Raw genomic sequence first — 26,875 nt, forward strand, 5'->3', positions numbered from 1 at the left:
GGATTTTGATGAAACTTGGCATACGCATTACGTCTGATGTGAGGAATGTTGTTAGCATGGTTTGAGATCTTTCCCCCCTTTAGAAGGGGGGGCTCCCATACAAATCAAACATAAATTGCCTCTTGACTCGACTATTAATCAAGCAAATGAAACCAAAATTGGAATGTGGGGGTTTTTGGAGGCAAAAATCTTTTCTATGGTAGATTGAGACCCCTCTTCCCTTTAAGAGGGGGGTTTCCATACAAATGAAACAAAAATTTCTGCATAACTCGGGAACTAATCAAGCAAATGCAACCAAATTTGGCACGTGGAGGTTTTTGGAGGCAGAAATTTTTTCTATGGTAGATTGAGACCCTTCTGTCCTTTAAAAGGGGGGGGCTCCCATACAAATGAAACAAAAATGTCTGCATAACTCAGGAACTAATCAAGCAAATGGAACCAAATATGGCACGTGATGGTTTTTGGAGGCAGAAATTTTTACTATGGTAGATTGAGACCCCTCTGTCCTTTAAGAGGGGGGGGGGGGTTCCCATACAAATGAAACAAAAATTTCTGTATAACTCGCCTGTTAATCAAGCAAATGGAACCGAATGTGGCATTTGGGGGTTTTTAGAGGCAGAATTTTCGTCTATGGTAGTTTGTGACCCCTTCCCTCTCTGTCCTTTAAGAGGGGTGGCTCTCATACAAATTAAACAGAAATTTTTGCATAATTCAAAAAGTAATCGAGCTCGAGAAATTTTAGATTCCTTTTTAAAACATTAGTCAATAACAATACCACCAACAACTAGATGATTTAGGGCGAGTGTTGCCATCCATACGAAAAGATAGAATAAATTTGAAACAAAATTGTTAATAATAAATCGGTGAAGCCTAGATAATGAGTCAAATTGAATAAAAATAAGAAAATGTAAAACTTATTTTAAAAAAAATGAAGAAAAAATACATTGTTGAAATGAAAACATAAAGAAAAAAATGTTGAGATTACTCTATGTCTATGGTTTCTGACCAGTTTTCAACTGTTTTCAAACAATTTGCACTGTGATTTTGCCAACATCACTATTTTAATGGTTGGTAATAAAACTAAAATTGCTACGTGGCTTAGAAATTTTCGGTATGATTTAGGAATATCTTAGTTTGTCAAAAAGAAAGCTGTTGGTTGCAAGATTACAATTAGCTTCAGCATTATGCATCTACGCCCTTTTTAGAATGGCGTAGCAACGCGCGCCGGGTCATCTAGTTATATTATAAAACCAATATATTGTGATACATTTCTAAAAACCAAATATGACATAGTAAATGACAAAAAACGACCTGTATTCAACTGCCAAGAAATGTGATTGAACTCTTAGCCATTTATGATATAAATGTAGAAAGGCAAACATTCGCTGTTTAATGGATAATGTCGATCTACTAGAAAAAATGGTTTAACTTTCACTTTTCATCGTAGAACTATCTTTGTGTAGCAAATATTAAAGTATCTGCATAAAATTTTATTTTTTCAATAAATATTTTTCACGGAGGTGTTCTTCATTACTTGGTGACCCATTTGAGTTTATCCGACATATATGAGATGGGATCATAAAACTCCTCTCATGTATGCATGCACAAGTTAAACAAACATATGTGCAGTATTTGTTCACGAGAGTTGGCGCTGCCTGGTTGCGTGCAATTGTGCCCTACCTATTATTGCAAACGGCTATTCATCGGCTTACTATCACTTTCGTGCGCGCTTAATGTTGGCGGCTGCCGTCAGATAGCGAACAGTGAAGCCTGGATGCATTTCATTCGTGCTGGGCATCATTAGATAGATGGGGAATCAATTTAGTCGGAAATGGATCAGCAGTTGAACTGCAACTGACATCCGGCCGAACGCTATTGATCCCTCAACTTCACAGAGGTACAATAAATGAGTTTGATACTGAATATGTTCTACCTTCACATATTTTCAGATTACCGAAAGTTAATCAAAATTATAATTACAATATTATGTTTTACTACAATTTTCGATTCACTGCTAGTTAATCCAGTTTTAATCTATATTATAAGTAAAAAATTCGATTCACGCTTTTTTGTTATTGTGAATCGTGTTTTGTTACATCAACAGTGATCATCCCATATGGACTCATTTCCATTCCAACTTCCGTCGACCTATCCCGGTCAGGTTACTATATATATTCGTGTTACATCATCCAGGCCAAACAGTGTCAACAATTAATGTTTTATGGCTAACACCATGTGGATGTGGATAACACGATAGGAACCCAGCGGCAGGTTGCACTGTAATTTATTCATACTTGTATATCTGTGCCACTGGCTAGCCAACAGACTGCTTGCTGTTGAAAGCCACAAACTATTCGAATGCATTCGAAATTGAAAGTGCTTCCCCAACGAGCACGGGGAATTAAGAGCCACCATATGGACGCCACAGGAACCAGATTGAGTAAGGTTAGGTGGTTAGGAGCAGCAGTTTTGAACGGTGCAACAGCTTCGGTTGAAAGTGAAATTATCAACCCAGCCAGACTCAGCCCAACGGCCATTGAACGGGTAAACCGAATGGTTTTCCCTTTCTATTTTCAATCCAATCCGTTCGGCTATCATTATTTTTCTATGCTACTCAAAGAGGCATTCTGTTTTTATCTGTGCAACCCTAACCTAATTCAGGAAATGCAGGAAAAGGTATTATCAGAAGGGGGCTTAGCATTAACAAGTCAACGCTAATGGTTGCATGGTTGTACTCTTTAGTGACTGTGTACAATAAACTCGAAACTTTTTCAGCAATGTGAAGATAAAACGTAATGAAACTAGCGTGTTCTGTAGTTGGTAGATTATTAGAGTAACCTGCATAGTTGTTGTCTTTGTTTAATTTGCGTGATTTTTAAGCATTCATGATAAATTGCGAAATTATTAGTTGTGACATATCGGGAAACATAAGACAAACAGGTGAATTCATTCCGGGTTTACAAAGGAGTTTACTATTAACTACATTGTCTTTCAGAAGTATGTTTTGGTCTGGTAAAACGAAGTCATCGTAGGATGGAGAATCTATTATTACTTACTACAAAAAACCTGGCCGGAATAGGAATAGAAATTAAAGTAGAAATTGGACTTGAAATCGGTTTTGATATAGGACATTAAATAAGACTTGAACTCGAATTAGTCTAGGCTTGCAGTTTTACTTCATATTGGGTTTGAAATAGGATTTGAAATTGGACTTGCATTTATAGTAATTTGAACAGGAAGTTTTACTTGCAATTAGATATAAAATCGGATTTAAAACAGATTTTGCAGCTTTTATTTGAAATTGGATCGACATAAATTGGATTTGAATTGGACTAGAGATTAGACTTGGATTCAAATTGTACTTGAAATTCAACTTGAAATCTGAATTTAAATTTGACTTAAAATTGAACTTAAAACTGGAATTAATTAGACTTGAAATTGGGCTTAAAGTCGGACGTGCAATTGAATTTGACATTGGACATTAGATTAGACTTGAATTCGGACCAATTTGAAGTTGAAGTTTTACTTCAATCCGGATATAGACACGAAGATTTACTTGAAATTAGCATTGACATTTTTCGTCTGCGGTATTATTCACTCACACATTTTACTTTTTTTCTGAACTGTTTTTATCTTCTCTAATTCCATTTTTCTTTTTTTCTGTACTGTTTGCTTGATTTTAGTTTTTGTTCGTTTTCTTCGTCGCGTTTCTTTCAAGTTTTTCGCCTATTTTTCATTTTTTTGTTCCTTGTTTTCATCCTTTTCTGATTCTTTGTATCTCCTTTTCTTCTAGTTTTTCTCTTCCATTTTTCTTTTTGATGTCCCATTTTTGCGTCTTTTCCGTCACGTTTATTCTGTTTTGCCTCATTTGTCCTTATTTCTTTTTTGTTTTTTATTTTCTTATCTCCCGTCTTGGCTATTGCTGTTTTTCATATTCTTTAGTCCGTTATTTCATCGTTTCCTCTATCGGTTTTCTTTTTTCTCGTTCAATATTAATGTTTTTCCTTCTGGTTTCTTTTTTTTCTGTTCCGTATTCCCTTTTTTGTTCCGTTTTCCCTCTATTCTCCACTCATTTTTTCTTTTTTTTCTCCGCTATTTCCTGTTTCTCTGTTCTTTTTTTTTCTTGTTACATTTTTCGCCTTTTCCTGAGTTTTTGTCCTTTACTCTCCCGTTTAGAGTGTTTTCAGGCTCGGTTTTTGTCTTTTTACCTTTGTTATACTATATAACAAAGGTTTAGAAATTGGTCGAAAAACACGAAATTGATCCGAGGCCCGGAGGGCCGAATCACATATAGCAATCGATAGAGCTCGACGAACTGAGCAATGTCTGTGTGTGTGTGTGTATGTGTGTATGTGTGTATGTGTGTGTGTGCAGCTCATTTTCTATCGCCTGTTTCTCGAAGGTGGCTGAACCGATTTGACCGCTGTTACTTTTGTTTGAAAGGTATTATTGCCTAGTATATCACTATTGAATTGCTTTGTGGTCCGACGTTTCGTTTAAAAGTTATAAGTAATAATGTGAAAACTACGTGACACGCGTTTCTCCGGAACTACGCAACCAATTTTAACGATCTTACTACCAAACGAAAGCTTTTGCTATTACTAAACTTTTTACCAAATTTTATTGGAAACGGACAAGCAGTTTAAAAGTTAGCCTTAAAAAACCACTTTTAATAAGGTTCAAATGATCGCCTGTTTCTCAGAGATGGCCAAACCGATTTATGCGCTATTAGTTTTATTTGGCAGGTAATATAGCCGGATAGATCACTATTGAATGGTTTTTTGATTGGTCGTTTAATTTGAAAGTTATGAGCAATCGTATACACCACACCAAAATTAACAATAATTTATAATGATTTTAACCAAGATAATTTACCTGATTTCAATTATTTTAATATCAAACGAGAGATTTTGACACTACGAATATATATGCAAAATTTCATAACAATTGGTTTTACCGGTAAAAAGATATTAATCCTCGAACGCTCGCGCCAACTTTTGCAACACAGTTACTCGCGCGCAATAGCCAAAACCAAAGAAAACGTGCGCACTAGAGTTTTGACTAGGAAAACTTGGTTTTAAGTTTATCGAACCTTTGAAAGAGTTTCTTGAAATTGAATGCTCTGTCATTTGGTAAAATTTAAATTTTGATTAATCCCCCTAAAAGTGAAATAAAAAAATTATTTTTCTTCAGTTTCAATATAACACACTGATGTGTTCTGCAAAGTTTTAGAGCATATTATTACAAGAAATTTTGCTGAAGACTGTAACCTTCTATCTCTTCAGCGAAGACAGAGAAATCTTATTTATTATTTCTGAATTTGTAAAATCAGTTTTTCTAGTTTAGCGCTTTTTGTAATTGTTGTAGGACTTTTTCATGTATTACAAAGTTATACAAATAGTAAAAATACACAACTTTGCTGAAAATAGTATACCTCTATGTTTGCTTGTTTAGGAACTGTAGAACTTTGATTATAAAAATACCCTGGTTTTAACCCCGAATTACTCGACTATTAACTGACGGATACATTTTAAACATTTTACATTTGCTGATAGTTTTGCTACATACAGACGGCATTTTGCCATATGAAGTAACGTGAAAAAATTCCAGTTGGGGCCAATAGCGATACACTTCACATGCTGCTTGCTTCGTTTCTGTGCTATCGGCTTATGCTGATCTATTTTCCTAACAAATTTAAAGTATTATTACTTTGAATAATTCAGACATTTTGCTCATAACAAGTTTATTGAAGAATATACGTTAGTTAAACAACGATTGGTAAATATGGCATTCAAAAACCTACACATGTTGTTCAGAATACAGCAGCGTGAGTAACCGAAGGTTAATAAAAATTGATGAAATTTTTTCAAGAAAACTTTATTGATGTGAATCGAATAGAATGGCATTACAGGAAATTATGCATAGTTCAAAAGCTATAAACTAGACCTTTACTACGCAATGTATATGTTAAAGAATAACATTTCTACTTACAACTTACTTTTACTTGCACTTACCCACATTAGTAACAACTTACTCAGCAATTTCATGAGAAAAAGAACTATCAAAATTTGTAAATGTTTCTATTGTGTTCAAATTTTGTAAGCTTTTCAATTTCCAAAATTTTTATGTAAACCAACGCACAATGCAACGTTAACTAATAGATGAATTATGTTCCGAAGACATGTCGATTTCTATCTCATATAGCAAGTAAGACCGTATAACAAAGGTTCCTTTCACCACTAGGTGGATTAAATCAGGTTTTTTATTTTTTATCTCGTTTTTCGTCTTTGTTTGTTCCATTCTTCCTCTTATTATGTCCGACTATTCCCCTATTCTGTCACGTTCTGTTTTTCTTTTCCGTTTTATACCTTTGTCGGTTTTTCGTTTTTTTTCTCTGTTTCGTTTTCCCTTAATTTCTGTTCCTGCTTTTCCTGCACCAGTACTTTCTCCTTTTCTTTTCTTCCATTTGCTTCACGTTTTTGTTAATTGTTCTGTTATTTCTCCACATTTTCCAGTTTATCATCATTTTTTTCTTGTATTCGTTTTGGGTTTCCTTCATCTTATTTGTCTAGTTATCTCGTTTTCCCTCCTGTTTACAACATTTTGACGTTATTTTTCATTTTGCTTTTTATCATGCTTTTTTTCTCTCCCGCATTTTTCTTTCTTGCCTCCCCGTTTGTTCAGTTTTTGCTATATTTTCCTTCGTGCACTTTTCCATTTTTTCTCCTCCTGTTTTATTTCGTTTTTTTGGCTTTTTTTCTGGAGAGCAGAAGGAGACGTCAAAAGGCTTGAATATAACCAGGGCCGGCGCTAGTCAATTTGTCGCTCCAAGCCAATCCTCAAAATGACGCCCCCAGAGTTCAATCGTAAAAATGAAGGAGATTTATTCGGATAGATCCCTGATCAGATGATTCTAACAAAAATATTACAGAATTGTAGCTCAAGTTGAATATTCCTCAAACTTTGTTGTGTTGTTAACTTGCGACACACAAAATGTTCTATCAAGATTCTAGCTCATTCTGTTAGTTATAACATGCTTTGTTACAATTTGGTTATACAACAGGACAGAATGCTGATTTTTGTAACTCATCTTGATATAAACTAGATCAAATTAATATTTCCTTATTTTTATGTATTTGTGATATGCTTAGAGCAAGTTTTGTTACAATTTTTGCTATTTGAACTACTAACGAACCTAAGTTTATAACAAAACTCAAAGGATTTATTTAGAACTCATCCTGTTATAAATTTGATATTTTCATTTGTATTTATATAGACTTCTAAACTACCAATTAGGTTATTTGACGCTTTCTATGCAGGCTTCAGAATTAATTTTTGCATCCCATCTAATCAATTTTGCTTTTTTATTCCAGGCTAATCGCTCCTAGTCAGGGCTTGTTCGTTCACTTTGACTCAATTTTGATTCATTTGACAGTACCGTCTCAGCCGAGCAAAATTTGACAAAGTTGTAAATAGAACATTTGTAGAACAAGTTATCATCTTCAATTTTGCTGAATAAAGTTTTGCTGGTTGGGGGGCTACCAGGACGTTTGTAACGTCCCATACATAACTTTGTCAAATTTTGCTCGACTGAGACGGTAATGTCAAATGAATCAACGTTGAGTCAAACTACTAATTGTTATAGAGAAGATGCTCTATCCTAGAATAAGTTTTAATAAGTTGAAAATTACTTCTACATTCTCTAGAAAAAAATTTAAAAAATTAATTTTTATATTTTGGGTATTTTGATTTCAATATTCAAAATGTCAAATTATTTTTCAAATATGTATGACTCTCTTGCCAATAATTACGCGCTTTTCAAAATGAGTTATGAATCAAAACGGTGCAAATACATATCTATCGAACGTGCATGTTGCCTTTTATCAAACACATAGGTAAAATTTAATCCAAATCAGAAAAGTTCGTTTCAATTTCAGCTTTTTACGGCGATTTGGAATTGCCCTTTTCTGAGTTGTATAATAAAGATTCAATCCGGATTTATGACTCAATTTGTACCTCAATCGCAATCGATATTGGAACCGATATCGATTACCATGGGTTAGCAAAGTTTAGTATATCTGTAGATTGACGATTATGAACGGCAGTAATAATGTTCAATCACCCGGTCACCCTAAACATTAATATGCTAGTATCTTTTTCACGCCTGGCCGGTAACCCAATTCTCCATGTGCTTCCGGTGGCGTAGACACAGCGAGGTAAGACTAAATGCAATCAAACAGTTTCCGTAATTATACTTTGTAAAACTAACTCATCGATGAGCCTCGTCCGCTGCCTGCCGGTGCCGGCTATTCACGAAGCGCTAGTTAGTGCGCAGAGCTGGGCAGCGAAGGAAAAAAGTAAATCTCTTGCATAATAAAGATCACCAGTGGCGATAGGGTCCAGTCGAGTCGATCGCGACTGCCTTACCCGCACCGCACACTGTGACTGCTGTTCGGCGCGCGGGGTAAGTGTATCGATATGAAAATTTCTTGTGGGATATGCCTATCGGAGGGTGGATCGGTTTGCATTGTACGTTGCATGTACGTGAGATGCATGTAATGGGTGCCGGCACCGGCAGGCAGTAAAATACTCGCGAAAGTGCAAATAGTGAGTAAACTGTGAAATGATTCGTACAGTAAGTCGTAGATGATGTAGACCTTTGCATATTCAGGGCATGATCACGAGGATGATTCATCTCGGTAATGGACGTGTATAATTGTTTTTTTTTCTGACTTATTAGCACTCATTCTACAATCAATGTTGAATACAAATGAATAAGTTTATTATTAATATTAGCTTTCTTACTAAAACATACCTAAAACATTAAATCAATAAATCACTCAAAAGTATGTCATGCAATTGATGTGTTCTGCATAAACCGGTTATCTACGGGTCATTAAACCTTTATCGGTGGCATAATGTTTGCATCTGTTCAATTACTCTTTAAATTCTGGATTAGTCCCATTCAGCTAGCTAAGTATATTTTTAAGCTTGATAAAATATAGTACCTACAAAACCACATAGGTAGGTAATCTGCTATTTAATCTTAATATAACATACTAGCGTGTCCAGTTCTAAACAGAAGGGCACCGACCTTCCAAAAGCAAGTTTTGGACAGAAAATTTCCAAGTAAAGCTTGCTTGATTTAAAATTGGAACAAACTTTTGCTCATATTGTGGCGCTCTTGGTGGACGGATTTGGAAATTCTAGGCGCCCACGTGTCGGAAATTTTGTTAGCTTATTTTGACATTCCGCAAAACGGCTGTATTTTGTAAACAAACAACATGGAAGCCGAAAGAAGGGAACAAATTGCGCACAGTTATTTGGAAAATCCATTATGGTCTGCATCCAGGCTTGCTAAATAGCTGAAATTGCCCAGAAATACCGTATCGTGCGTTATCCGATGGTATAAGGAAACATTGACGACGATTCGAAAGCCTCGAGGTAATCATCGGAGTGGAACTGCCGTCCGGAAACTACATAGTAAGATTTGGAAGACCATCAAGAGAAATTCCAATCTGTCGGACCGTGATTTGGCCAGAAAATTCGGTGCTGTCCATAGTACCGTGAGAAGAATTCGACTCCGGGAAGGAATCAAGTCGTATCGAGCTAGCAAACAGCCGAACCAAACCATAAAACAGAATAGTGTGGCCAAATTCCGTGCTTGAAAGCTAGACGACCAGGTTCTAACTAAGTTCGACAGGTGTCTTCTGATGGACTGTTCTGATGAACGAAAGTTTTCGTTACAGATAAGACAATGACGTCGAAACTGTACCAACAAGAGTGTCTCCAAAAACGAATTTTGCCGTTCATTCGATCCCACCACCATCCTGTGATGTTTTAGCCAGATTTGGCATGCTGTCATTATAACAAAGTCGTTCAAGAATAGTATGCAGAGAAAGAGGTCCAGTTTGTTCCGAAAAACCTTAACCCACCCAATTGCCCTCAGCTCAGTCCTATTGAGAAATACTGGGCAATCATGAAGAGGAGCCTTAAGGCAAAGGGAAAAGTTGTCAAAGACATCGATCAGATGAAAACCTGGTGGAATAATATAGCCAAAACGATGGACGAAGAAAGTGTGCACCGCCTAATGAGCCATATTCTAGGAAGTTCGAGAATTCCTTCGAAACCGTGACGAATAATTTTAACCGTATTTTTTCTTAAAAGTATGAAGAAAATGCTACATTTGTGTAAAAAAGATCTTGAATTCAATAATAAATAACTGAAATACACGCAATTGTTTTTGTTCCAATACAATCTGAAGCAAGCTTTAATTAGAGAATATTGGAACGTTTTTACGAAATTAATTTACTTATCGCAAAAATTTCGGTCGACTAGGTTAACAACTGCAAAGTTCGGAGTTCCACTATTAGGACTTTTTACATCAAATTTTACAGAGAAGACGGGATGTATGTTCCAGTAGGAATCCACCCGTAAAATTTCAATTGGATTTGAATTCAAACTTAAAATTGAACTTTAGATTAGCATTGATTGAATTCGGACTTGATGTTTTGTTTAAAATTGGATCAAAATTGAACTAAAAAATTGACTTCAAACTGGACCAGAATTGGAAGTTGCAATTAGACTTTGAATAGCATAGTTTGACCGCCCGTGAGTTGCCGCGCTTGATCTAGATCAGCTGAAATTGCACAAAGAACCATCAGAATGACGCTTGGAAGTGTGTGTGTGTGTGTGTGTGTGTGTGTGTGTGTGTGTGTGTGTGTGTGTGTGTGTGTGTGTGTGTGTGTGTGTGTGTGTGTGTGTGTGTGTGTGTGTGTGTGTGTGTGTGTGTGTGTGTGTGTGTGTGTGTGTGTGTGTGTGTGTGTGTGTGTGTGTGTGTGTGTGTGTGTGTGTGTGTGTGTGTGTGTGTGTGTGTGTGTGTGTGTGTGTGTGTGTGTGTGTGTGTGTGTGTGTGTGTGTGTGTGTGTGTGTGTGTGTGTGTGTGTGTGTGTGTGTGTGTGTGTGTGTGTGTGTGTGTGTGTGTGTGTGTGTGTGTGTGTGTGTGTGTGTGTGTGTGTGTGTGTGTGTGTGTGTGTGTGTGTGTGTGTGTGTGTGTGTGTGTGTGTGTGTGTGTGTGTGTGTGTGTGTGTGTGTGTGTGTGTGTGTGTGTGTGTGTGTGTGTGTGTGTGTGTGTGTGTGTGTGTGTGTGTGTGTGTGTGTGTGTGTGTGTGTGTGTGTGTGTGTGTGTGTGTGTGTGTGTGTGTGTGTGTGTGTGTGTGTGTGTGTGTGTGTGTGTGTGTGTGTGTGTGTGTGTGTGTGTGTGTGTGTGTGTGTGTGTGTGTGTGTGTGTGTGTGTGTGTGTGTGTGTGTGTGTGTGTGTGTGTGTGTGTGTGTGTGTGTGTGTGTGTGTGTGTGTGTGTGTGTGTGTGTGTGTGTGTGTGTGTGTGTGTGTGTGTGTGTGTGTGTGTGTGTGTGTGTGTGTGTGTGTGTGTGTGTGTGTGTGTGTGTGTGTGTGTGTGTGTGTGTGTGTGTGTGTGTGTGTGTGTGTGTGTGTGTGTGTGTGTGTGTGTGTGTGTGTGTGTGTGTGTGTGTGTGTGTGTGTGTGTGTGTGTGTGTGTGTGTGTGTGTGTGTGTGTGTGTGTGTGTGTGTGTGTGTGTGTGTGTGTGTGTGTGTGTGTGTGTGTGTGTGTGTGTGTGTGTGTGTGTGTGTGTGTGTGTGAGAGTGTGCTGAGACCGGCACTTTCGATTGTCAAACCTATATACGAAATCCACCCGGATCGACGCACTTAACCCTTAAGGTATATAAAATATCACTGTATATGGATAGTTTGTAATCAACACCCGTTTTTGCTAAATGAGAATCAAACTCGTTTACAATGTAAGCCGATCAAGGTCAAGGCCAGTGTGAATTTGACAACTTTGTATGTAATTAAAACAGATGTGTCTCATTTAAGGTGCGGTCGGTGCGATGCGAGGCGAGTTTTTCCGAGTGTACTCGGATGATATGATATGGGACTTACCATCCTATCGATACTCATCAGATTAATAGATATGCATAATAATGGAAGTTATGAGATATCACGATTGGGCCCCAAATTGGCTGGGAGGTATGTAAAAGACTGCAGGCGCTTGCAATTTGCCACAGTCCAAGAGTATTCGGCTGAACCGTGCTTTTACTTTGCACTTTTTGATATTCATACTATTCGCCCTGACGTTAGTTGCCGTCCGTCCAGTATTGTCATCAGAATGACGCTTGGAAGTAGCAGATTATTCTAAATGTGCATTTTCTGGTGATCAAATTTTTGTGATGATCAATAGCAATGCTGGTCACGTCAAATAATGTCTTTTTGGCAATTACATCGAAAACCATGGCTGCGCAAGATACCTTTGGGCATCCTTCAGTCATAAAACAAACTTAAACCATGACTACATAATCAGGGAGCTGTGCAAAAGCTATCAAGTTTTTGATATTCGATAATCGTATAATGGAAATTACGCATGCGATGCTATTAGGTAACCGATTTCACGCCTCGAATTCACGAAATACCTTGTTTATAACGCTTGAATATTAGTTCTGGTTTGTAAACGCGGCATGGTTAAATCCGCCCAATTGACTGACCTTTAAAAACATATGCTGTCGTCGGACCAATGCAACGAGCGAGACGCGAAAGTGCTGAATTGCCATCGAAATTTAATCTAACATAAATTGGAACTAAATTATTGGTTACAATTGGTGGAGCTCAAATTAAGCTTGATACAGGACTTGCAATCAAATTGAAATTGACTTGAAATAGGATTGGACCCGGATATAAAATTGGACATGAAATTAGACTTTAAATCTGTGCTGAAATTAGAATCAAATTCGACTTGGGGTTGTCTTTAAAATCGGACGTTAAATTGGGCTTGAATTAGGACCACAATTGAACATCAAATGATACTTAAAAATGGGCTTTAAATTGCACTTCTGTTGTTATTGGACTTCAAATCGGAGTTGAAATTGGATTAAAATTTGATGTGAAATTGGACTTAAATTGGGACATTACATTAGACTTAAAATTAAATTGAATAAGAAATTGGAGGTGAAATTAGAATTAAATTGGGTTCGGAATTGGACATAAAATTGTACTTAAATTTGGCTTTGAAATTGAACTTGAGATTTGATTTGAAATTTGGCTTGCAATTGGACATGAAATTGGACCTCTACGGGATTTGAAAATGCACGTGAAATTTGACTCGAGTTCAGAAGTGAAATAGAAATTTAAATAAAACTATAAATTGGTTTTTTTAAAGTTTTTATTACGGTACTACATTACGGTACGGTACATTATTACGGATTCTACAATTGACGGCGGGAACGGTAGAAGAAAGTATGAAACTAAGCGTGGATAGGATCTAACAGATTGTGAGCAGGTGTGAAGGGGAAAGAGCGGAAAATGAGGGGGTAAGGGAGGGTCATTTGAAGCAACGCCTAAGAAGTTGTGTATCGAACTTCGAATCCGGTTGAAATGCTCCGATTACAGCTTGGTTCGATCCATGGAATCCCCTAGCTTGGATAAAAGATTGCGGTACACAACATCTTAAGCGTTACTTCATATGACCCTCCCTTACCCTCTCATCTTCCGCTCTTTCCCCTTCACGCCTGGTCTCAATCTGTTAGATCTTATCGACTCTTTGTTTCATTACTTTCTTCTACCGTTCACTCCGTCAATCCCTCTATTGGATTTCATACTCTTGATGGCTGCTACAATTTCATCCAGCGATGGCGCCTCCGAGTTGACGCGATTCGTTCGACGAACTGTAGGCGTCATACGCTGCTGGTTTTGTTGGTCTCTGACATTTGTAGCTCGGAAGAGTTGTTCAAAATGTTCAGTCCATCGCTTAAGCTGTTATGTACGGTCAGTTAGTAGCTGACCAGCTCTGATGCCAGCGCAGTGGTATCTTTGTATTCTTCCTGGCACCACTGAGGCAGCGAGAAATATCGTACAACAAACGGATATCACCATTGGCGGCGGTGGTTTCTCCTTGTTCGGCTAGGGAGTTAGTCCAGGCTCTCTTGTCCCGCCTACTAGCAACTTTAACAGCCCTTTCCAGTTCGGCGTATCGGTGATGGGCAGCTGTCTTAGCCGATCTGGTTCGCGCTTGCTCAATGCTGGTTTTCGCCTCTCTCCACTCGTCGATCTTCCTCCAAGTTTTATCCGAAATCCACTTCCTCCGCCCGCTGCGCGCTTTGCCGAGGGTTTCATCACTGGTCGTGATGAAGGCGTTCTTGATGCCGGTCCATTGCTCTTCGACGGTTCCAGCAGGTGGCATATCCGAGGCTCGAGATTCAAGTTGTTCGACAAAGGCCCTTTTCACACCAGAATTCTCCAATCGGCGGACGTCGTAACGGCACCCGACTTTCTTCTCCCGTCGTTGGACACGTGCGACGCGCAAACGTATTTCAGCGATAACAAGATGATGTTCGGATGCGATATCAGCGCTGCGTTTGTTGCGTACATCAAGAAAGCTCCTTCGTCATTTTCGGCTGATGCAGATGTGGTCGATTTAGTTTTCTGCTCGGCCGTCGCTGGAAACCCACGTGACTTTTTGTACTGGTCTATGGAGAAAGAGCGATCCACCAATGATCATGTTGTTATTACCACAGAATTCTGTAAACAGCTCCCCGTTTTCGCTCATCACTCCTAGGACATGGCGTCCCATGACGCGTTCATGGTCCGCGTTGTTTGAGCCAATCTTCGCGTTGAAGTCGCCGAAATGGATTTGGATGTCTCCCTTCGGGATTTTCTCAACAACGCTGTTCAGCTGGCTGTAAAAGCGCTCTTTCTCCTGCAGGTCGGCAGCATCTGTTGGCGCATAGCACTGAATAGCTGTAAGGTTTCTGACCCGTGTACTAAATCTGGCAACGATTATTCACTCGTTTATCGGTTCCCACTTCATCAGGGTCGCATGTGCCCCTGGACTCAGTAGGAATCCGAATCCTCTTTCTCGAGTAGCATTTTCACCTCGCATGCCAGAGTAGAGCAAGGCTTGCCCGAATGATATCTTGTGTTCGCCAGTACCTGGCCAGCGGACCTCACTCAGCCCCAGGATTTCAAGCTTCAGGCGGTTAGCTTCTCTTAATATTTTTTTGAAGCTAGTTTCTCTTGCAAGTTGAGCCAGCTTGCCCTGCTGGGCAAGGGTCAGTATATCCCATGTTCCGATTCGTGTCCGCGTTTTCATACTAAAGGTCGTTTTCAATAATCCAGAGAGATTTCTTCTTTCATTTTCATTAACTTTTATGTATTCCGGTACAGTAGGCTGTTAACCTAATGTCCTTATCCCGCTGATGGGGCTGCCATCTTAGTGTGGGCGGGAACCACTGTGCCCCCTTTCCTGGTAGCGTACGACAACCGATGTTGCGTACCCCAGCCGGCACCACGTGGAGGTAGGAATAGGAGTTAGCGAACAGAGAGTATGGAATGCACATGTTCACTCTTTGCCAGCCAACCCTTGAAACACTGATGAATATTGTTGAAAAAATTGGGTGGTACAATTGTTATTTCGGTCACTGATTCGGTAATACGTATTACCATTTTCGGACACATTCCTGGGCAAAAAGCAGCCACAGAAAACCCTAGGAATAAAAAGAGGTTCACGAGTAGGTTCCTTCATTGGAAGCACCTAAAAAGTGACACTTGTGTCAGTTCTGGAACCACGGATTTATCAAAAGAAGAATCCGTCGGTGAAAAGGTTGCTGCTTTGTCTGAAGCAGTATGGTGTTGATTGGCTTCTCTGACCCGATTTGGCAAGCTGTCACCATTCAAATTGGACCAAGCGATTGGAGTAGTACAACGACAATGGCGTCGCTCTGGTTCCCAAGGACAAGAATCCGTCCAATACTTTTTAGCTAAGGTCAATTAACTAGTCGATCGACTAGTTGATGGGTAAACAAATGAAGGAAGGTGTAACTGCAAATACGACGGAATTTACACTTCTTGCAATATGCATAAATCCCTCTTTATTGTAGTAATATTCTCAATTGTAGTAATATGTACAATATTTTTTGTGCTCAACCTTTATTGATTACGTTCACAATTTTCAATTCATTAAACCTATCATCAAAAAAGCACAGTTCAAATAATGCTGCCCCGCCTGCTACCTGGTTTCAGCTACTTAGGTAATCGTTTCCGATTTTCCCACATCAAACAACGTGTAAGTAATGTAATCGGTGATAATTGAACGCAACGCGTTTGTAGTAATTACCAGTGCCTACCTTGGGGCGGGTGTGCTGTAGCGTCGAGGAAGCTAAAATGCGTGAATGTTTGACTTGTGGAAAAAAACGGAACGCTTAGATCCGATAACTTGTGCATTCTCACCGCGGCGGAAATAAAGCATACCATAAATCTCCGCACTGTGGCTCTGACTTACGCACCGCACATACATATATGCCGTGCAGATAGAGACACAATTGTCTTATCTAAAAAGTAGTTTAAATTGATCATAATTGCATTGGGTAATGAATGGGGAAGTCTCTTTCGCATGACCTTGCTATGTCAATTGAATTTGATATACGCGATATGACTTCGTAACATATGTAGTTCGTTTTTCTGTAATTAAAGTTTTAGTTTCTGATTTCAAATTTGTAGATTTGCAAGCTGCAGATTCTTTTGTTCACAATTTGAATTTGATTCTGTAGTGTTAATTTGAGCCCAGAAAGACGTTTTTTGAAGCAAAATTTTACTATCCAAGCATGTATTTTAAACAACGCAGTAAACAACAAATTACATCACTAGGAAGCATACATATCTTGTAAATTAATTCAAACCGGTGCGAACGACTGCTCTTAAGTGAGTGGAGCAAAATTGATCGTACGCCACGCTGGACGCGCGAGGCATCGACGGATATTCCTACAACAGCATTTAATTAACCAATTATACGATAAAGTTGCCTCCGAGGGATGGCATATGTCAAGTCCTCAACAATTGCTTACGTGAGTATGCTTGAGAGATAACATAGTTTTTTTTAATATCGGTACAAGCAGTCAACCGCATACTCCTGTCTAGGAATAATGGAAAGAAAAGTACCTAATTGATATATTTGTGAAAATTAATGCTGATCTCTTGTGAAGCCTGCAAATATGAGTCGAAATACTAACCTGTCAGAATTCTACATGAACGAAAGAGTTAAAAGGAAAAGCTTGGTCTTTTTCAATTTTGCAGTTCCAAAACCAATTAACTGTTAACGCTAATAGTTTACATGTTTGCAATTTTCTTTTCCATTTCGAAAACCTATAACTGTATTTATTTATCAGAAATTCGCATCCATAAATCACTGATTTGATTTTTTTTCTGTTTTCGTTGCAGATCGCAGGATCTTTCTGGCAAAGCAAGATTTAGGAATCATCCCCCGGGCCTAGCAAAGGCTACCGCTTTCCCGCGCGATGGGATGCGACTGTGAATCATGCATAGCAAAATCGCTACTATCACTGTTCAATTTTGTGTTCTTCGTAAGTATACAAACCAAATGTTGTTACCGGTTCGAGGGACCTGGTGATGATTGATTGATGATTGTTTGCATGTAAGTACGAATGCGCGCCACCACCGGCGGCGATGATTGGTTGGCGGTTTTGGGTACAACAACAAAGATGTTCAAATCGATTTAAAGAGCGCGCTCGGTGCTGTTTGAAATTTCACGCTGATTTCGTAACGGCTGTGTTCAATCTGAATGAAGCCGATTGCAGTTTAATTGTGTTCAATAGCTTTAAAGTTATTATGGTAAAAGGAGGGTAAAATGCAATCGAGTTGAGAAAAGCAAAATTTTTGCGTGTCATTTACAATGCTTGCAAGTACGATAAAACTAGGGTATCGCTATGAGTAAAGATGAAAAAATTCTATGTATATTTTATTACTGTAGAGTAAAACTCTAGAGTACTACCTATATTTGAGATTTTTTCGAACCCCTCAGGAATAAGATGTAACCTGAGAGTGTCTAGTAAAACTCTAAACACAGTGTTTAACACTGAAATATATGCGCGATCAATTATTTAGGTTAAAACCACTGCTTAATGACATCTGTATTTCAGGTTCTCGGATCCATCGTTCTTGGCGTAGGAATATGGCTGGCTGCGGACAAATCATCATTCATAGCACTACTGAAAATGGTTGAAACTGACCAGTTGGAGGTAAGTGATCCTTTCAAACTTAGTGTGAAAATATTTCTTTGGATTTTTTCATTAAATAATAAATGAAAATCTAGATAGGTAAAAATCTAGAATTTATTTCAATTCGCTTTAATCGGGAACTTATTTCGGGATTTGTCATAAAACTTGTTTTGTGACTAATTTTATTATTAAGGAGAATTCAAGTAAATGCTAATTACTTTTCTCACCCATACACGCCTCCAGAAAATAAATTTCCTCATGCATGTCCACCATGCTAGACATTGCAGTTCACTCACCCGACCATTCAAACACTTAATCTATCTTTAGAGTCCCGCAAAAAATCGTGGTTCACTATACTGTTTACCAACATTTCCATTTGCATTTTCAATCACGAATATGCAATTCCGCTGCTGACTGCAATAGGCCAATAAAGTAGAAAAAATGACAAAAAACTACTGCCGTATGCTGTTTTCCTTCTTCCACCTGGAGGTTGGTTCTAGAAAGCCGGGTACACTATAATCATCATTTTCCGTCTATAACGATGCAAAACCGAATCAAGGGCTACATAGCTGGACTGGCCTTAATAATTTAATTTCTAGCCGGTAGCCATTATAATATGCTAGGTCTCGCTGGTATGCAATACGTCTAGTACTGTTATCCATAATTTATGCTCAAAAAGGTATTGCTAAGTGTAGAACTAATCTTTCTTGGTAAGATAGTATGTTTGAATTCTCATGGAAAAAATACATTTTTTTAATTGATAAGATAATCCATCTCAAAATCAAAATCTCATGCAAGTAAGGTGATGAAACATCAATCAAAACTGCACTTCACTTTGGCAAAAAACCTAACCTTATGTAATCGGAGAAAAAGCAGTCTAGTGAACCCTAATTATCTCCTCTTCTATGAACCTATCGTGGGTCTGCAAGTGTAGACAGCTCAGAACAATGTGTTATTCACCTTTCAACCGAGCTAACTGCTGGCTGTGAGGGCAATGAATTTCGAATAGACAGACAGTCTTGGTAAAAGTACAACCCAGCAGTTTCTAATTGTTCAGACATTTTCAAGTCAGTTCACCTTTCTTGTTAGTGCATTTAAAGCGAGTAATATTGTCACATTAACGAATCAACGCGCTTTTTAGGCGCAATTTACGTGCTCGTAACTGTGTATGTTTGGAGTTGACATATACTACCTAAAAGCCTTAGAATTACTCGACTTTAAATGCCAGTAACGGTTATGAAAAGTAGTAAAATTTCCCAAAGATAGATTCATCGCTTTTGTTTCATTTTATCACACTGTAAAAATCACCATAGGTACAATACTTACCGGTACACTTACGGCAGTAAATTAGGCAACTTTAATATCAATGAACCTCTGGGATTTTATTACTGGTTTAAGTATTTTCTCTGTGCAACAAAATCCCACCGAAAGCACTGCAGCTGGTGGTTTTCATTCGTGCTACGTAATAAAAACCAATATAATATTTAATATTCAGTTCTTTAGAAATACACATCATTTTAAAACGAAGCAGCTGTTGAAATTGAAGCTTAATAATTGAATGCCACCGAAGTTGATAGGTTTTGGTGCATCGAATCCGTTTATCATGTGGTAAATCCGGACACTCCGGCAACATGTAATGATTGTAGTATAATGTTGTGAGCCGCTCTAGTGTGCATGCGGAACCTATTTCAGTTTACAAGCATAATTATTAAGAGCGATCTCGCCAATAAATGCGTAACGAGGTCCGTGGTTTGAAAGCAAATATCACGAATGGTCGCGAGTCTTTGAACTACGAACTTGTTTGATAACAAACCTCTCCGCAGTAGGGTTTGTATTTTTCGAATTTTTTTTACAACAGTAATTTTCAATAGACGGTAGAAAAAACAGTAAAAAAAGCAATCAAATTATCGGTTTTTACGACGCTCCTAGGAAAGAAAAAGCATGAAGGAGAAAGTGCGGAAAAATTAAAAAATAGCGAGAGCCATGAAAGGCGGCACATTTATGTACACTCGTTCGTTCTGTTGTTAAACTTAGAAAATCGCGGATCGAATAGGCTAATAATTCGAGGTTCAGGTTAGAACTTAGCAAAACTTGCATAGGCATAAAATAAATAAATAAATAAATAAATAAATAAATGTGATGTTGCGTAACTAATAATCCAAGAGGACTATACATTTTCTAATGTTCACCGCTTTTTCTATAATTTCATTTCATTTGTCTATCTTTTATATGGCTGATGTTGATATGATATTATTGTAATATTATATGATATTGCAGTTGAACCCTTTGTCTCTAACTTATCTCTCTACTCCAATTCTTTTTCTACTTCTCTCTCTCTCTCTCTCTCTCTCTCTCTCTCTCTCTCTCTCTCTCTCTCTTCCTCTCTCTCTCTCTCTCTCTCTCTCTCTCTCTCTCTCTCTCTCTCTCTCTCTTCCTCTCTCTCTCTCTCTCTCTCTCTCTCTCTCCGAACCTCTAAATCAATACCTGAATGCAGCTGGGCCAGATTAAATTTTTTGACGTCAAAAGAAACAGAAAGCTATTTTCATGTGGAAGCGAGGCTGTTTGTTTACTGTACGTGATTGTTTGTTTTGACGTAGGACTACGTCTTACGGCAAGTTTTGAGATAGGGTGTCATTCCAAAAAATCGAAAAATGCGAGCGTCACGAAAAATGATAGGTTTTGAGCGCTAATAGCTCAGCGGTTTTCCGATCGATTTTCAATATTTTTGCACCAATCGATCGGAAAATCTTCTAACAATTGACCCAAATGAAGAAAAGTATGGATTCTTGATGTTGAACTATTGAAAAATTGAAAATAATGAACCTTTGTTTAACCAGAATTCTCGCTTCGTGATTGGTTGTTGGAAATGACGTCATCAAAGTAGTTCACGCTTCGGCTTATAATTCATAATTCATGTAGATATTTACACCAATTGATCGGAAAATCAATTTGGAAAATATTGAAAATACAGAAAACTATTGATTTTCAATGCGCGTCATTGAAAAATTGAGCTTCCTTATGATTGTATTTAATTTACGCCCTATAGAATCCGATCGAAAATTGTTGAGCAGATGCCGAGCGTGTGTTAGAGCTGGAACACTCGTTTCGCTGCTGTGAAGGAATATCTGGCTGCTGAAGTTCCGAAATTGGCAATAAATATGCTGCTCGCGACAACGAAACGATCAGAATTATCGTCACTTGTAGCTGGCCATCCGCAACAACGAAGAGTTGAACAAATTGCTGTCCGGTGTCCACTGCTCAGAGAAGTGTCTTTCCGAACATTTAAGCTGTTTTGTTGCTACCCAAGAAGATGGAAAAGAAGGCTTCAATTTTCAACATATTACGTCGACAAAATGTTCTCTTAAGGATAAAACATAATGTTCATGAAGATTTGAGGAATTTACGCTCACTGATTTTATTTCTATTTAATTTAGACTGATTCTAATTGTTCGCTTGTTATCAAATAATTTTAACCGATCACCTCTCGCGCTTCTGTTCGCTTGTTGCTGCTTGTTGAACTGGCCGTTTCGGAAGGTAAGAAGCAGCCAACAAATATGCCAGCTCAATGTATTCGGTCAAGCGTCAAAATGCACAAAACCATGGGTTTAATAAAATGAAAGTTTTAGTAACATCTTTTGCATCTTCATATAAGAATTTGTTCGTTCTTAAAAGAACGGTTTTCGGTAATTGATGAAACCTAGGAAACTTGGAACTTAGGGCCGTAATTTAAAGGCGAACGGCTCTTGCTCTTTTGTTCAGACTGAAATTGAAATGCTGTATTTTATTTAACGTAGATGATAGAATGAAGGATCATGAAAAATAGGTGTGGCCGATTCTTGTCGCTTGCTCTGGTACATAATACGTGGTAAGCCGGCGAACAGCATTATTCAGACGCTAGCTGAGCTACTGCCAACATCGTTTGCCAGGGCAAATGAAAGTCAACTCGTGCACATTTGCAGTTCCCGCTCGGCTACTGAGGCTGGAGCACTCATTTCGCTGCCGTTATGGAATATCTGGCTGCTGAAGTTCTGGAATTGGCAGGAAATATGCTGCTCGCGACAACGAAACGACCAGAAGCATCCCACCTCCCACGTCACTTGCAGCTGGACACTTGGAGTGGTATTTCATCGTGATTCAAGACCATACACGAACGGCTTCGTTGATCGCATAGCTGCTGAGGCTTTCGGGTTGATCCGTTATCCGAGGCAATAAGCCGCGTCTGGTTAGCGGTTATCGGTACTCCGATTTACCGAATAGAGAATTACGTTAAGAGCGTTAGTGCATGTTTATTGCAAGCAGGAGTTATGATAATCAAACAATCGCTCCTTTTAAGGGCCACACAACGATTGAAGAGTTTATTATATTTTCTTGCCCAGTTAATACCATAACACAAGCTACGAGGAAAAAGTTGAATTTTTCGCCGTTGCGGACGACCAACAAATGACGGAAATAAGTTTTCTGGTCACGGGCGACATTTTCTGCTACTTCCAACACGTCTGCAGCTTGTAAATGGTTTATTATCAGTGCTCTTTTGTAAGCCGCAGAAAAGTTGCGCAAAAACTTTTTGAAAATTTTCGTGTACCGTCTACCGATTACCAGAGGAAAAGCACTATTCAACGTATAAACTTGTGCACAACCGCTCTGATTTTTATGTTTAACAAGCCGCCATTTTGTCAAAAATGATTGTATTGCTAAATCCTTCGATCAGTCTATAGATAATATATTTTATCACCGATTCCTTTTCGGTTTTTCGATTTTCGATGATTCAGTCCAAAGATATCGTGCTCACCGCAAGACGCCTCATTTTAGAAGAGTTCCGGGCGATTACCTATAGCAGCTATTTAAATTGCTTTTTTCAAAAACAAAATATGTTAAAATACAGTCAAAAGCTACTGTAAGATGTATACAAATTTTCACCTTAATGAGTTAAAGGGTTTTCTTTAGAAAATTTCTTGAAAAATCCACTTTTTTAAGCACCCTAACTGTATATAACAATATAACCCCTTAATAATAAAATATAGCGCATATTTCTGCACTATTAGGGTGACCGTGAATTCACCTATTAGGGAGATACGAACTTTTGTTTTTTTTAAATAATTTTAAAAATATTTTTCTTTCTCCAAAAAGTTTCCAAAAAGTTCAAACATACTAAAATAATCAACATTACTGAATATTTATCTCTTACCGGTTGCGAAATATAATGATATGTTAAAAAGAGCGCTTAAAAATCAATTATGCTCAAAAACTTTGCACACGATTTTTTTAGGATAACTAGGGTTTCAACATAATTGAACATGAATATTGTTCAGGCTACCGCTTAATAAGCTGAACATATCCACCCGTACCCTATTGCCTTCCAGCCAGCACCAACTCGTATATCAATGTACGAAAACTATCGTAAATATCCCTTAGCAAAGTCGGATTCGTGCATAAAGCCTAATAAAGCGCGTCCAGGTGGATATTCTATCGTTTATAATGCTAGTAACTGACAATCATACGATTCTCAGCACAAATTCGTACAGCTGCATGCAGCTGGTGGCGCTTAATCGGATCTGATCGTATTGAAATACTTATATAAGTGTATCGCTCACAATTATTCCTCAGTGCGTGTATCGCCTCCAAAATGGTACGGATAAGCGGCTTATACGCGTAGAATACGATTTTGTTGAATACATATCAGTACATACCATGCTGCATCAATATCCGGACACTTAAGCAGGTCATGTGTTTAATATGCTACGTAAACAATAATTTCGCAACGTTCTAGTAATTGCTTTGTACTGTAATCAAATATAAAGCTTAAATTTGCAATAACACGTCAATTATACATTGAAAACTCAATAAAATACATTAAAATAAGAGAAATAAACAGGCTTTTCTTGTTCATAAATCCGGACACCTCACATCTCAGTGAATCAATATCCGGGCACTTTTGAATCGTTTTCCGGACAGGCAAAACTTTCTCGTATTTTGTCTAAGAAATGTACCTATGCCTTATCACTTGTAAAATGTAGTATTAAATAATCATCTCTCTATACATTTTTTACTTTTAATGCCACTTTGTCGTCATTAACGGTACGATTTTATTTAAGTGCTACACTGATCCACTTACCTAACCAGAGAATGAAAGTGATTAAATACTTCTACATTAAATGCCTTAAAGTATTTTGGATTTCCAAATATTTTGACGGTTCCATGGATCGAGACTCCTTCTCTTACCACACATTCTGCCTGGTTCAACGTGTCCTTTCGCATTTTCTAAGAAAAACATTAGGTAGTTACCATCAATAGTCAAACATGTCCGGATTTAAAAACATGGTTTTAAATCTGGACAGCGTAATTATTTATAGAAATACACTTTATTTCAACACAATAATGAATGACACCATCTCAATTAATTAAAACTAACCTTCTTTGTTGATACTAAGCCTTAAAAGTTGATTTCTTTATAATGATAAGTTCCAAAAACCTTAAATCGCGAAAGCACTACTTACCTATTAGTAGTCTAAAAAACTCGCAGAAAAAAGACACTGTTTGACACCAACGTTACGTTTGAATTTATTTAAGTTATTTCGCGCAGCCTACTTAACCACCGATTATGTATAAACGGTCTTAGATATATTTGCGAAGTAATCCTCATAGCTACACCTCATAAATTGCATTTATTATTACTTAATTAGGATAAATTAGTGAAGGTGTCCGGATATTGGTACCGTCCGGATTTTGATGCAGCATGGTAAGGGTTAGGGTAAGGGGTCATACCACAATAGATCAAAATAATGGTCGCAGTGGTCAAATCTTCCGACAAAAAAGGGTAAGCGGGGCAGGACCGCCCACTTAAGCAAAACCACCTGTGTAAAAAAAAGTTGTAGCTCAATTTCTAATTTATCTGCTTTAAATGAACAATTGATCTGTTACCTACATGTAAAAAATAAAAACATAAATATCTGTAATGATTTTCTATTTTTTATTGCGATTTGAAAACACATCCAAAAAAAGAGTATTTTTTCCATGCGGGGTGAAACACGCCCACTAACGGGGTAAAACCGCCATAGCGTATAACTTTAACAATATTCAACTGATTTGAACGAAACTGGTGGCATTGGATTCGTGAATTTATCTAATTTAAGGGGGCATAGTACTTTTAACACCATATTTTTTGCCTAATTTCAAATATTTTATTCTCGATAACGCGAAAAGCGAATCGATTCGGGTTTTTTGCATTCCAAACATTGCACTTTATACTAATATTTGCAATTTTGTTTGCATATGTGAACCTCTTCCCCTCTCCCCTACGGCTCCTTGAACATGATCGTTCGAAAAAAACATGTTTTGCGGTACCATGGATTGGCGCTGGGGGTCTTATCCGAATTGAAAAATTCCAAAACGACATAAAAGTATATTAAATTATCTCGTGTTTGACCCATCCTTTTTTTAAAATTCGAACGCATAACAAAATGGCGGACATTCAAACATAAAAGTAAGGTTTTTAGTCGAAAAAATTGACTTTAAACATTTCTAAAAAATACAAAAATAGTAACATCAAAAAAAGGATGGGTCAAACACTAGATAATTTTGTTGGCTTTAAAACAAAAAAAGAATCATGAGAATTGCTTGAGCCGTTCTTGAGATATTTATGGTACCGACTTTCAAAACGTGGTTTCGAGAAAAACGACGTTGAACTTTTTATTCGCCATGTAATCGCTCCAGACATGCGCGGTACAAATAGCTGTAACTTTGTCAATTTTTGGAATTCATTGAAATGACTTGAAACACATATGGTCAAAATGTTAATCTTTCGAAATAATCAATAAAAAAAATTTCGATTTTTTGAAGTTGAAAAAGTACTATGCCCCCTTAAACAAATCAAATCAGTTTGACATCAAACAATACATGGTTCCCCGAGATTCGCAATTTCGAAAGAGTGTCCGGCAACCACTCGTATTGGAAGAATATCAGTAATATTGGTACCAACAGTCTTGAAATTGACACCGTGTAGTTTCCTTAGACAACAAGATGGATCGAGTTAGGTATCCTGGAGTCAATCTTTAAGGACTAGAGAGGATCTAAGATAAAATATAACAATATGGGTATTAAAGTTCCTGCTATTGATCCGGTAAGTCATTTTTTGACATTTCAAATTGTTCTGATTGATAAACCAGATACATATTATTTTTGCATTGCTACGAAAATTTGCTATATTTTCATTAAAAAAATGTTTATTCCATGATATTTGTTCCAAGAGGGAGGAATTATTGAAAAAAGCTATATCCGAGAAAACAAAGAAATGTCCATAGCGCCCGCAGGGAAAATTGGCGAATTAGATTTTTTCAAACAGTCTACCAGCTACAAGTTAAGCACATTTACATTGTTTTATGTAAATCTGAGATTCTTTGGTCCAAACTATGCAATTATTTTAAAAATCTCCTTATCGCACTAGCATTATGAACGACGGTCTTGCGCCGTTCGTTGTGGGCGGTTTTACCCCCAAATGACCGATTTACACATTTCACTATTTATTTCAACAAACAAAACTGCATGAACAGTTACCTAATTTAGGTACTGTCGGATGAAGACAGGATCAGAGATGCGATATGGGTTGGATTTACTAAAAGTTTTAACGTTTTGAATAAAATAAACCCTAAGTTCTGTGGGAACAAAGTTATAAAAAACGAAACGATTATAACGAAAAATCTGTTTTTATTTATTTCTCCGATAGTTTATACGATATTGCTGTACAAGGTATTGTAAAATATTGCGTACGCATTCAGTAATATGACTGTCATCAACATTTAA

The 26,875-nt window shown here is 37.7% G+C and overlaps 1 protein-coding gene across 5 annotated transcripts in view; it reads left to right on the top strand.

The window, feature by feature from the left end:
- The window catches only part of LOC128738615 (tetraspanin-18), a 94,483-nt gene that overhangs the window by 64,123 nt on the left and 3,485 nt on the right, over positions 1 to 26,875 (top strand). For all 5 annotated transcript variants that reach the window (XM_053833894.1, XM_053833892.1, XM_053833893.1 and 2 more), the window contains exons 4-5: positions 17,283 to 17,425; positions 18,002 to 18,100. In XM_053833894.1, the coding sequence (XP_053689869.1) occupies positions 17,360 to 17,425; positions 18,002 to 18,100 (165 nt within the window). In that variant the 5' untranslated portion in view covers positions 17,283 to 17,359. The remainder of the gene's footprint in view (positions 1 to 17,282; positions 17,426 to 18,001; positions 18,101 to 26,875) is intronic.

The sequence above is a fragment of the Sabethes cyaneus genome, chromosome 2 (genome assembly GCF_943734655.1).
Source record: "Sabethes cyaneus chromosome 2, idSabCyanKW18_F2, whole genome shotgun sequence".
NCBI classification, from domain to species: domain Eukaryota; kingdom Metazoa; phylum Arthropoda; class Insecta; order Diptera; family Culicidae; genus Sabethes; species Sabethes cyaneus.